The sequence below is a fragment of the Anolis sagrei genome, chromosome 2 (genome assembly GCF_037176765.1).
Source record: "Anolis sagrei isolate rAnoSag1 chromosome 2, rAnoSag1.mat, whole genome shotgun sequence".
Classification (NCBI taxonomy): domain Eukaryota; kingdom Metazoa; phylum Chordata; class Lepidosauria; order Squamata; family Dactyloidae; genus Anolis; species Anolis sagrei.
Window position 1 is genome coordinate 37,396,041 of NC_090022.1, and position 14,256 is coordinate 37,410,296.

Consider the following 14,256-nt stretch of genomic DNA (forward strand, 5'->3'; position numbering starts at 1 on the left):
CTCTTAGAATGCTACTTAAGAAGACGAAGCAGCGAGATTTTAGCTGCCTACAATGGAAGAGGACCATTAGTTTTTAAATGATAAGAGCAGTGAATATATCTCAGGGTAGGGATTACTTCCTTGCCTTCTATTCAATATCCACTCTTCTACAGAGCCTTGGCTATTTGGGAAGACAGCTCATGCCAGCTCAACTGGAAAATCAAGATGCTTCTCAAGAGTCTGCATCTAATTTTTCTGCATTTTGTCTTTGCAGATTCATCCGAGAACCTAACAAAAAATCTTCTGACAGCAGCCAGTGAAGGATCCCCTGATAGTCAAGAGGACAAAGAATATTTAAACTTTAAACCATCTCCAGCTTTTACAAGCCAAATGGGATTTTTTTTTAATTTGCACTTTAACTCTGTACCAGAGGAAACTACAGTGGCTTTACTTAAATGGAGTTAAATACCCTAGGAAAGTAACATACCAGATCTGACAGCAAAAGCACAAATACTGAGAGAGAATATGAAGAGGAAGAGAAGCAGTACTTCAAGAGAAAATTTGATCATTTGGAGACATGAGCAAGAGTCATGTTAGTGTGGATTTACAATTTCTTCTTTGTACCACTTTAAAAATATATACATATATTAAGGTATTTTGAAATAAAGTCTGACTCTTTGAGAAACTAAGCAGAACCACACTTTGCTGCAACTGCTTTGTAACTGTTTTGTTTCAAGGTTTTTTTTTGTTTTTGTTTTTGCTTTTTGGGAAAAAAATAGTAAAGAAGATGAAGAAAGGAGACAACCGAAAGAGAATAGTGACCAGGATTTCTACTTACAAAAGGACTGAAGTTTGTTCTTTTTAATAATTATAATTACGATTTTTTCAACTGGACATTCAATTCCATTTTCTAGTGTTCTGGAGTACTTTTTCTTTTTCTTTTCATGGAACATTAGCATGCTGGCTTTGCTTACATTAAACATACTTTATACTTAATTGCTATGTACCACCAGTTCTATCCTCTTCCAAGGACATCTTTTGGAGCAATTAGCTGTCCCAGAAAGAAGGAAACGACTCCGTCCCAGCATTTTAAAAAGGCACAGTCTCCATTTGGACATTTCTTTGGCAGACTTTTGGTAGACTGTGGGCAACCTTATTAAAGATGCAGTGTACAGATAATTGTCTACAGACTTTGTATAGCTGGCATAGACAACTCTAGTAAAAACAAACAAAAACAAAAAACAAAAACTGATTACTAAATTCAATGGTTTGTTGTTTTTTCTGAGAATTATTTTTTCATGTTTGATTTTTTAAAGGATAAGTTGACATGTGCAACATATTGGGATTTTTTTTCTCTGTAACTATAGTGAAAATCTCAGATCACAATCATATTGACTGGGATGGAATAGTATTTCATTAAGTCAGAGGAAAATATTTAAACATGCAGAAGAATCACATTGAGACTTCTTTTTTTTTGAATATTTGCAACATTAATAGTAGACATGTCTACCCAACTGTCTTAATGAGTTTAGGGGGACTTTCTGTCCACTCAGGTATACAGCAGGGATGGGGAATCTTTACAGCTCCAGATACAATTGTCTATAATTCTCTGATAGGAAGTATAGAGATTTCATCTCATGAAGGGGAGGAGAAGCATCACATTGTCGTCACATTATGTCCCATAGCATTAGAAAACAAAGCATATAATTTCCCATTCCCCATCCCACATTGTTGTTTCTGGCTCTGTGTTCCAAAATCATCCATTTTCAGATTTATCACATGAGCGAGTGCAATTCCCGCCCACTCTCTTTAAAAAGAAAACACCATGAGGTCTTTGAAATAATGAAAGATTGAAATCTTGTGAATTTCTGGGTTTTGGAAGTTGAAGTGACAAATTAGGGATCTCCTGACGTAGTGCAATTTCTAATGAATATGTACAATTTTTAAAAAATACTATGCAAGGTGAAGATCAAGCAGCTGGACTTTGAGAGACTAGTGGGGCATAACTGCTTTGTACAACCCTACACATTTACCCACATCACCAAATCAATTCAATGCAGGTGATTTTGACAGATCCCATCTCACATGTTTTTTGTCATTTTCTCCTGTTTCATAGTGATTCCTGAGCACAGGAGATTCTGCCCGTCTTCTCTCCCCACCATTTCTTAACACGTTCAAGACACTTCAGTAATGAAGCATGATGGACACAAAGGGGGGGGGGGTCTCCCTGTGTCGTGTAAAGGGCTCTGATTAACTACATTTTTTTCTTTTTTAAATAATCATTATTGAGAGTTTTCTTAAAAACAAAACAATATATGTGTATATATTAAAAGAGGAAAAGGAAAAAAAGGAGAGAAAAATAAGAAAATAAAAAGGGAGGAAAAGGGGGAAAGAAAAAAAGAATTTTAAAAAGTATCTATCTATCTATCTATCATCTGTCTATCTATATATAAGATTTTTGACTTCCTAGGTATCTTCCGTGTGTATTCCTCCTGTTCTTTCTTTTATTATTATATCTTTCATAATTTCTTCTCTTCATTCTATACCACTATGTTTCTATTCTTATGTTTCAGGTATTGTGTCACTTTTGTCCAATCCATCTCGTTCCTTTGTTTTTTGCTAATTGATATGTCAATCATTAACTACATTTTTCTAATGTTTTAGAAGTGATAAGAAAAGGAGGAGGTGCATAGGATAATGTCCTAGATCAATATATCCGAAGGGTCAAAGCATCCCTGTTCCTGGTATAAAGGGCTGCTTCTCAAAATCCCTCTATAGCAATGCATTTTAAGTGCTGGTAATAGCTTGTTAATTTGTTGTAATAGTACTCTGGCATGTGATCTCAAACAGCATGATTCAACCATTATCATTAGCATATATTATTTCTATTACCTTGGATGGAAATGCTTATATGACATTGTTTATTAATTTAATTACATCAAACCTGAGTCCTTAACTTCTGATGAACAAAAGCACACAGTGACAGAACTTGACACATCTGATACATGCGTCCCTGGTGCTAGTCACAGGATTCCTGCTGTCCCTGTGTACTGGCACTATCTCTGGGGGAAAAACCAAGCTGGGTCAGAATTATTACACAAAAGACTCTTTTGAAATACCCTACAGAATTCCAAACAGCTCTTTAAAACCAGGAGAGTTTAAATGGGAGCTTGATTATTTGGCACATGGAAGGAAAGTCTGACCTGTTTCCCCAATTTTTTTATTATCTGTCTTTTTAACAATTCTTCCAATTAATACCCCAAAGAGCTTTGGACTGGAAGAGAGAATGGTAATAGTATCTGGGCATACAGGGCTGAAGCATGTTTGACAAGTAAGAATTATGGTATCTTCAGTCACTCCACTACCTTTGCTTCTGTGTTTCCTATAAATATAACAGCAATCCTCACAGCAGCTGGAAGCCAGTCGATTTTTTCCAACAATATATTCTGTGAGCTATCCCTGGTACATTGCAGAAAATTTGGGGATGTCTTGGGCCTTAGTAAACTATTTGGATATATAGATTTTATAAAGGGCCTGCTAAAAAGAAGAAAAGGGGTCAAAATGTTATATCAAAGTAGAAGTGATATGTCGGTTGGTAGATAAATCAAATCAATCTGCATTTTTGGTTCTTGGTGATGGGTACTTGGAGAGTCATGAAACGTGTCTGCACTGCTTTTGGGATGCCATGGAGGTTTCAGTGGGTTTAACTTCTGAAAGGAAATTGATACATATTAGTGGATGGTTGCCATTTGAATGACTTTATGGCTTATGAAGCTTTTTAAAGCTGTTGGAGTAGCTACTGTACTGTGGTTTGCACATTACTAAAGGAAACAAAAAATGATGTGCATGAAATTCAGATGAGAGCCATCACACACATCCACATCTGCACTACCTGATGCAATGAGCTTTCATCAAAGTAAACAGAATTAAAGAATGGGGAGGGAAGTGTTAAGTCTTTTGTTGGATACCTTTAAGTAATTTCTAATTAATTGCAAACCTTTCAAAGTATTTTCTGATCAAGAATAAATTCAGAGATTTGTCATTACTTTCCTCTCAAACAAAGAGAGTATAACTTGCTGAAGTCACACAACTGGTTTCTGTGAATGGGTAGAAATTCAAACCCTGGGCTCCCAAGTCCTAGCCCAAAATGCATATTGGGTATTGAATCTTTATAGCCTCAAGTATTTCTCACAGTATTTCCAAAATCCACATACACAACAGTTATTCTACATGTTTATCCATTGAAGGGTGAGAGCTGAGCTTTTTTTACCCAAGCTGAGCCAGAAGCTTCTGTTGTCCAGTTCCAATGCAACTTCTTTTTGATAAAATAAAATTCTTATTCTCATCTTTTGATATACCAGTTATTTTACTACATTACAGTTCTTAACATATTATTCATCAACTTCCACTGCTGATATCTGAAATTTTGATGATGCATGGTGGGGAGTTAGACTAGATGGCCCATGTGGTCTCTTCCAATTCTATGATTAAACTAGTGGGCTATTTTGTTATATGTCCAACCTTTTTTTTTTTTTAGTGTGGAGATCGGTGGAATTATATTTTTTTCAATGATATTTAAAGCTGCCCAGAACACTGACCTGAACATATACTAATTATCTCAAAACAATCCAACTTCTAATAATAGAAAAAAGTGGGAATCTATTGGGATCAAAGAATTATAAAATAAGAGAATCATAGAGTTGAAAGAGACCAAAAGGGCCATCCAGTTCAACTCCCTGCCATGAAATAACACACAATCAAAGCACTCAAACTTGGTTTGATGCATAAAATTATTTAAAATATTGAGCATAAAATTATCTTCAGTTTATGTGTATATGGTGCACATAAAAATAAATGAATTTCATTTGGACACTTGGATCTATCTCCAGTGTATCTCATTGAACACATGCAAATATTTCAACTATCACCTCAAGCCATTAGGAAAGGTGGGTAAAATTATTATTATTATTATTATTATTATTATTATTATTATTGAAAAAAATCCAAAATCCAAAGCATTTCTGGTTCCAAGCATTTTGGATCATAGACACTCAGTCTTTACTACAAGTCAAAATACATACTGGAGACTCCTTTTAACTTAATGCAACATATTCCCTCCTAAAATACATTAAAAGCAAAGAAATCAGCTAACACATTCTAACCTCAGCAAAGCCTAAAGGACAGGGAACACTGACAACTGTCAAAGTCCCAAAAGTCACACATCGAAATCTGGCTCCTATTGTATAAAAAAGGCAGTTCTTACCCTTTAGTTCTCAAATTCAGCAGAAGCCATGATCAAATCCTCCTCACTGTCAAATGCTGAGATGTTTTCTCAGCAAAACATGCAGCACCCACACTTTGTGAATATAATTGTGGGATGTGGTTCTTGCAATTTATCCTTACCAGAGAGCCATGACAAGAGTACCATAATGATCTTTTTTCTATAAGTTAGAAAGTGGATTGGAAGCATGAAGAAGGGATTGATAATTGACGTATCAGTTTCTTCAACCAGATTGGGGACAGTAAGGACTTGCCCCTCAAATAATAACTATATAGGATGGAGAATATTTCATTATTTTACACTTCCAAACACCTGGGGCCATCCACCAAGTCAATTTGATATTTTAGGATTAATTTTTGAAGCCTACCGAGAAAATCTAATTCTCTCCCTTCAAACAGAATATATATAAAATGATCTGTCTGTGCTCTGGGAAACTGATGAAGTTACATTTTTTCTGGCATTTTTTTAGTTGTTCGAACACTTAAATCATGACAGGCAGCCTAGACCTTCCAGGTGTTTGAGAACTACAGCTCTTTTCTCCTAGCCAAGGCTATGGGTTTATGGGAACAGCCATCACTTCTAGAGGGCCACAGTTGTCTACATCCTTATTCAAAAATCAAAAGTCACACACAGTGATACGGCACTTCATACTACATCATTATAATATCACAGCAATTTCACTGCTTTGAGTGCACCCTATGGAAACTTGAACTTTGTAGTTTGCTGAGGCACCAGAATTCTTGGATTGCATGGGATGTTGCCATGGCAGTTAAAATGGATCATTGTGCAATAACTAGTATGAAAAGACTCAGGGAAGAAACCATTTATACCTGATAATCATTCATAGCATGCAGAGCTAAAGAAGCTAGGGATGTGTTCAGGATTCTGACAGATGCCCAACCAAACTGGGATGATTTGGACAGATTCCACTTGAGCAAAGTGAATACTGCTGAAGAATTGTTAGAAATTTAAATTTGGTGGGAATGAAACATAGAATCATTACTTCTCCAAAAAATGATATTTTCCACCTTTCTCTTCCTCCTCCTCCTCCTCCTCCTCCTCCTCTTCTTCTTCTTCGTCTTCTTCTTCTTTATACCCCGCTTTATTTCTCCCAAAGGGCACCCAAAGCAGCCTAACATAAAACCATAAGCATACAATTTAAAATATACAATTATGCAAACATTAAAACAGAATTAACAATAAACAGTATTTTGAACTTCAGTTTAAATCCATATTCAGAGTTAAAAACCACAACACTCCCTAACTTGATCTTATAAGAAATATAGGGACATTTGTCATTAGAAACTGGTGACTCCAGTTTCTAATCACAATGAATATCTTTATAAGAACTGATCCAGGATACTCTTTCAACTATTTCCCTCCAAACAGAAAAAATATGACAGCTATTGCAATGTGCTCTATGACTCTCAGGAAGGTGTACCATTAGGTGTTTGCTGGGAAAAAAGTGTAGAAGTTCAAGTCCTTCTGTCATTGCAATATACATGTATCCCTTTCCTGATGCATTTTATATATTTAGTCCCAAATGATCAGAAGAAAAAGAAACAACAAGTTGAACCATTATTGATTTATTGCTGAAGGATTCGTGGCTTGAATCACTGGGTTGCTGTGAATTTTCAGCCTGTGTGGCCATGTCCTGGCAATGCTGCTGGAACATGATCATACAGCCCAAAAACCCACATCAACCCTATTGTTCATACTATGGTATAGACCATTTTCAAGCACAAAGCACCCTGAGATCAGGGGAAAGCCCTGCCTGTACATTTCTGAGATTTTGCTAGTATAGTGTTCACCTTTATTCTGTGTGTGATTTCCATTGCTGCTCACAAAAAATAAGAGGATTAGCACATCCTTTTTGACAAATCCTGTAAAACCCACTTTTGCATAAACCTCCGTACATTTACTTTTTTAAAAAATTTCAAGTTTAGGCCTTTCAGATGAACAGCTATCCTTGCACAGTTGATCCAAACCGCTAATAGATAAAAACAAAATATCCAACAGATTCCTGGTTTATGTATTTTTTTAAATAAAATACAAACACACAGTTAGAAGGCACAGAATAGAATGCTCCCCACAACCATTTGTCTGAAATTTGGCAGAAATATTCCATTCCTAAGTTTTAGTATGTATGTAAAACTTATCCAATTCTGACAGGGAAACGTACAGCCATTTGTGAATTGGAACAATAGCCAAGGGATGGGGGAATACTAAGAATTTGCATTTTTTAAAACCAAGCAACCCCTGAGCCAACATGAATTGTTTTACAAATTGACAAACAGTAGTCTGTATCAAATGTTTTGCCTGATACAGGATCCTACATGGCTTTTTCAGTTCTAGGTCTTTAAAAAGCAAGAATAATATACAATAGGAAGGATGTTTGAGATGGGTAGAACTGGATTAAATTGGCTTGGGATTTAATTTGAGCAAAGAGTTCTGGACACACTCAGTTTTGTCACCAAAACTCTCACAGGGGAAAAAATAACCATGTCAGAAATGAAAAGCCAAAAGTTGTATATGTGATATTTCTGGGAAGCTTTCTCACTTTAAAAAATAGCCCTCCCATATATATTTGTATAATGTCACTCAACAGGTTTCCATGGGCTGAGTTGGAATTTGAATATTTGTGTTTCAGTATCATAAGGTGCATCTATACCAGTGGTTCTCAACCTGGGGTCCCCAGATGTTGTTGGCCTACAACTCCCAGAAATCCCAGCCAGTTCACCAGCTGTTAGGATTTCTGGGAGTTGAAGGCCAAAAACATCTGGGGACCCCAGGTTGAGAACCACTGATCTATACTGTAGAAATAATGCATTTGATATCACTTTAACGGCAATGGTCCAATGGGATAATGGGAGCAGTGGTGGTGCAAGGAGTTTAACTGAACTGAAAGTTGGCTGTTCGAATCTGCAAAATGGGGTGAGCCCCATCTGTCAGTCCCACTTCCCATGAGAAAACATGAAAGAAGCCTCCCACAGAATGGTAACACATCCAAGCGTCCCCTGGGCAATGTCTCTGCAGACAGCGGATTCTCTCACACCAGAAGCAACTTGCAGTTTCTCAAGTCACTTCTGACACAATAAAAAAGAGTGTTGTAGTTTGATGAGGCACCAGTACTCTTTGACAGAGAATGCTCAAGATATATAACTTCCATGATTCCATAGCATCAAGTCACCCCACTGGCTCAGTTCCATTTCAAAGCAAAGACAAATAAATTCGAGGAAGGCTAGAACCTCTGTTATATCATTGCAGAAAATATCAACAAGCATTGTGATAAGGACAAACATTGGCTTTGCATCAATATCAAAAGTAGTATCTAGAAATCTTTTCATCTAATTTTTGTATGAATGACATGTTTTCCAACAAAGGCATCTCTTTTTCCAGCTGGATGTGCACTATGATCAGGGATTAATCTTGAAAACGTTGTTGTTGTTGTTTTACTAGTATTCCCAGCCAACATGATCAGTCTTGGTCTATGTAGGTAATTTTTCTAAACTTTGTCTCAGAATACAAATTATTGAATTGGTCCCTGACTGGATAACATCATTATTGCAAGTGTTCCCTTCTCAGTCTGTTTTATCCCACTTTTACAGCAATCTGCAATATTTTGAAAAGATCACATGAATATTAATAATGAAATGTATATTTTAAAAAGGTCTTCTTGCAGAGGATATATTTCTATACCTCTTCCCACTCAAAAGATACATGTCTTAACACATGTTGATCTCATTTTTTTAGATGACTGGTGCAATGTTCAAGGATGTATAAAATCAATCTGTGCATCAACCCATGAAGAAGCTGCAGACCAGACCAGATCAGTTTGTATCGGCATTTTCAAAGACTGAATTCTTCAAGTGCTGCTATGATCAGAAGACTCATTGGATCAGATGAAGGACCTTGGTGCTCCTCCATTTTACAAAGGGTCAGCTTTGCCAGCTTCATTAGAAGATTATGCTGCACGTTTATTTTTCACAAGATATGGAACTAATTATTTCAGACACAGTGTAAACAATTGAAATTTCACAGCATTTAGTCAATTTGGCCCTGCATTCCAGAAGTACATATTGAGCGAGATGCACTAATTGCTCGGTGTTGCAATTCCAGAGTGTGTTTCAATAAAACACCTTCAGGGCTGGAGGTGCGAAGGCATTCTTTGGGGGGGGGGGGGGAGTGAAATGGACTCAGACATTTTTATAGTTCCTTCGATGCTTCTATTCAGGCAGGGTTTGGAGGGAGATATTTTCAAAGGCATTTAAGATGAGTGCTCTAGCTGAGGTGCTTTTCAGCTTTTCATTCATGCCGCTTCCTTTTCATTTAATACTTTATTTGCCTTGGCCTCCAGGCACTTGAAGACGTGTGAAAACTAAGTAGCTGCTGCTAGTGGAGCAGCCCCAGAGTGTGCCCGGAACAGCCTTGGGGAGCCCTTCTTTTATGTAATGTATTTATTTATTCTTTTCACTCACTGTTCACTTCCAAGATCTAATGGCTTTAGAGGCCACTACTATGAATAGGTGGAAACGGTTCAGAGGTTTGGTTTTATTGTGCCCCTTGCATGATGACAAGACCTGTTCTATTCCTTTCAGTTGAACCAAGGAGTGGTAAAAACACTGGGGAGGAGAACAGAACAGAACATTCTGGTGCTATCTTATTTTTAGAAATCAAGGGTTTATCCTCTTCCTTGCTCTTCTGTAATAACCCAGGACAAAAAATAAAATGAGCAAAAGGGTAAAGGAACTAGATATGCCGAGCTTTGTGAGAAGAATGCAAAGGGAGAATTGCTTTCATACAATTATTTGAGATATTTATTCAAGGTATTTACTTGTCACTTCTCACCCAAAAAAAATACAGCACTACCCCCTTATTTGCAGACCAGATATCAACAATTTCCCTTATTCATGTGACAAATAATATTCCCTCCCCAGAAGTGTTTCTGGGCCTCTCTCAGTCTTCTAGTGCATTTTCTATGATTTTTCCAGCCCAAGTGTAATTTAAATACAGGGTTTGATATTATCAGTGGTTTCAGATATCCATGGCAAAATGGAGGATCTTGGAACATACCTCCTCCAGGTATGGTGTTTTACTGCATTTTAGAAACACTAAAGAAATAAGAAAAAATATACTAAAAATAGTCCAGACTTCGTTTTAGGAACACTTCAAAAACCAGACAGTTTTAAAGAACAGACATCCCTAATTTTGAGGTGTAAAGGCAGTATAAAACAATACACTGCCCACTAGAAACTTGACTCACCCCCAATGGGAGGGAGTTCCACAGTCAGAGATACACTACAAAGGAAGCCCATCCATGTGTACACACAAGCCTAGCATTACTGGGGGATCGAATATATAACAGAACTTCCTTTGGCATTTTTACATTTTGGGCAGGCTCATATAGGAGATGGGATGCTTTTTTCAGATATCTGGGTCCCAAGCCATTTAGGACTTAATATGTGAAGGCCAACACTTTAAATTGGGTTCAGAAGCAAATTGGTAGCTAGTGTAGTTGTTGTAAAACTAATGTTATGTGGTCTCTAAAAGGTAAACTTGATACAAGTCTGGCTGTCACATTTTGTAATAACTTCAGTGACAGCCTTAATTATATTTATAATGGTAAAAATGTAATTATAGAGGGGTTTTTTAAAAAAAAAACAGGAAATAACAGCAGCCAGGGTCAGATTCTACCATTAAGCAAACTGAGTCTGCCACCCCACCTGCCAGGTGCTGGAGAAGAGAATAATGTACCGAAGAGCATGTCCTCATCACCCCTAAGATAGCCATGCACAGGACAACCATCCATAAGTACTGTTGATGTAGGTTTCAAATGATGGTCCAGTAGATGTTTTGAACATGGGTTAAGTAAGCAAGCAAGTAAATAAATAAATAGAAAGTTGACACAATTTTCAGGGCTCTTCAAGTCACACTATGATTCTGGAGATCAGAGTCTGGATCCCACTCAGTCATGGAAATACAGTGGATATTGAGCAAGACACATTCTCTCTGCCTCAGAAGAAGAAAAGGCAGTCTCTTTCTGAACAAATCTTGCCAAGAAAACCCCAATGTTGGAAATGACTTGAAGGCACACAACAACCACCATCTCACTCAAGAAGACTGAATATAATCGTGTCCCAAAGGCACCCATAAATCAACAGTGTGTCAGCTAAATACTGTACAGTTATGTATGGTTTAAGGATATTTTTGCGGTCATTGTGTTTGTGAAATTAACTTTCCAAGCTCTGTCATTTGGTTTGTCATTTTAAAAACCTCCATATATCTTCAGGATGGCTTTGTTGACAACTATGGCCACCGAGAGAAAGAATGCATAGTACTTGTACAACCATGAAGGTGATTGAAGTGATTTACTGCAAATTAATACAAAGTTGAACAAAAAGCACTTTGAAGTGAACACATGGAAAAGGGGCATGAATTGGTAAACAACTGATTTTTCCAATCCTAATATGACTCAGGGGGCAAGATGGTATAGATGACAACATTAATGTCTGAATGGTGAAAAAAAAACATTCCAGAATGATGGTCCTAGCATGGTGGAAGGCTGTTACAGATCACCTTCAGACACCAAATTGCTTTGGTTGTGTATTCAGTGGAAACCGATTACTCCAATCCTCAAAAGACCTGGAAATTATCACTGAGGAAGGCCTACTCAGGCAGGCTGCCTGATAGTGACAACCTTCTGGCTGTTTTAGCTGCTACTTTTATTCCTTTATCAGATTTTTGACATTCCATCTGAGGTTTGACAAATGGCTACCACATGGTCAGGAGATACTAATTGATAAATGGCTATCGACATGATGGGGGCAACCTTTTAGCCATATATATCAGTTGCCCATATTTACACCTTTCCCAGATCTCTAACATCCCATCTGAAGCATTGTACCAGAATTCCACACGGTATTCTAATTGCAACATAAACCTATATATTTTAGACCCATTAAAATGTTATGCTTGTTGTATTTTGTTCTATGAGCTGTATTACATCACATGGCTACAGTTTCCTATAAATAAATAAATGAAATTCAATTTCCTTTTCATTTAAAATATTACTTTTCAGTATTGGATCACTTTCTATATTTTATCACACTAGATGTGTTCATGCCTTAAAGGGTATTGAACCATATTATGGGGCATTAAGGGACAAACCTATGAACATTTAGGATATCTTAATGAATACATTATCAGTTATTTTTGTGTAAATGTTCTCATGACTGGGGTTTAATTTTACCTTTTAACAACTTCTTTCCTGATTTCTTTCCTCATCTCAGAAATGTAACTGCTGTAGCACCCTCATTACATTTTCTCGCAAAACAGATTAATTTACTTAGCTTGCTTTGCAGATATAGTCGCCTCAATACAGGAAAATTTGTCCAGAAAACCTTTTTCTTTCTGCCATATCTGCACATTTTCATTTCTCCTGATATTTTTGAATGTCACAGACACCCAGTGCATATCCAACATTGGATGATCAAAATTTGGTGAACACTGTCATAAATAAGACTGCAATCATGCTTGGGGTGGAGCAAATGAATGAAGAGTTGAGACCATGACAAAGGAAAAGTAGTCTTGCTGCAGTCATTTTACATAAGTGCTCTCCAAATCTGGTTCTAACCCTGCTCTTGAATCTATCCCCCTTTGTCTCTGTCCATGTAAGTATACTTTCCACATAGATCATAAGGTGTCAGAGAAGTTGAAGAAAAGCGGATTAGGTTTCCTCATTAGCTTTCCTTTTTTAAATGCCATCAGAGACTGGATCAAAAGAACAGAAGGAGTTCAGCCATCTTGCTCTCTCTGGACAAAGGTAAGCAACAGCCTGAAACAGCCTCAAAAGTAACATAAACTGGGTCCTGGGCAGGAGCCCCAGGCATTTCTCTTTCCGTCAAAACATGTCTCTTCTCTTTTAACATAGGAATAATGCTGTGATGTCCTTTTTCAAGATCCTTTCCTGCCTTCCTTTGTGTTCACGCATGGGAAAGCTTCCTGCTGACAATGTCTCTATCTGTATACTTATGGAACAACTTCAGATATCTAATGGATCAGGCCCATACAGTCAGCACCCCCATCCTTTGAAAATGTATCACAGCAGGGGATTATTTGTACTCTTTGCTTTCAACTGGGTAAGCAGCATTCTCCCCATCCTGTTTTTGCCCCCTAAGGTTTCAGGCCTCTCATAATGAAGCTCAAATAGATATTATTTTAAAGTTCAATGAAAAGCTTAATGGGCAAAGATACCCTAAGGTAGCTCATTAGTTTTATATAAGGTTAAGCTTTGTCAGTGTTTACTTCTTATTAATAGTAAAGAGGGCTACATATTATCGACAGGCTTCTGTATTCTCATCTCGGTTTCATTCTATCACCTTTCAAGCTTAAGAATAATTCTTTATAAAATATTCTGTTTAACTCAATTTATTTGCCAATTAATGGAGTGCTCAGACTACAATACAGACTCCACTGAGGAACCACACCAAGTTCATGGTCAGGTCAGGTCAGGTCAGAAGATATCAAGATCCTCTTATAGTCTCCCTCTGAAATATTGAGCATGCTTTCCTACCCTTAATTTTTGTAGAAATATCTATATATAGAAGCAAGATAGATAGATAGATGATAGATAGATAGATAGATAGATAGATAGATAGATAGATAGATAGATAGATAGATCCAATCCCATTTCCATCTGTGGAGGGAAGAGGCAGTGAATAAGCAGTAAGAAGCAATTTGCTTGTACTAGATTTTCTCTTCTGTTCACATTTGTGATACTGGATTACTGGAATTTCTGATTGGGTGAAAAGATTTTTATGGCCCCAAAATGTATGCAGATGTTTACATATATGCTGATGGATGATGCTAAAAATGATGCACCTAAAACATATGCATACTTATGCATTAAAAGCGATTTTGTTTTTGCACACCCGTGCCATTTAAGGGTGTCAGTGACCTTGTGAGTGCCCTTCCAATCCCAGAGAACAGTTTGAAAA

At 37.1% G+C, this 14,256-nt stretch overlaps 1 protein-coding gene across 2 annotated transcripts in view; it reads left to right on the forward strand.

Moving 5' to 3' along the window:
• TAFA1 (TAFA chemokine like family member 1) overlaps positions 1-12,330 on the forward strand; it is a 429,474-nt gene extending 417,144 nt beyond the window's left edge. The window contains exon 5 of one of the 2 annotated variants that reach the window (XM_067463462.1): positions 9,014-12,330. In XM_067463462.1, the coding sequence (XP_067319563.1) occupies positions 9,014-9,043 (30 nt within the window). In that variant the 3' untranslated portion in view covers positions 9,044-12,330. Of the gene's footprint in view, positions 1-253; positions 1,453-9,013 lie in introns of those variants that run through there. The other variant, XM_060766394.2, reaches the window with a different exon arrangement.
• The last annotated feature ends 1,926 nt before the right edge of the window (positions 12,331-14,256 follow it).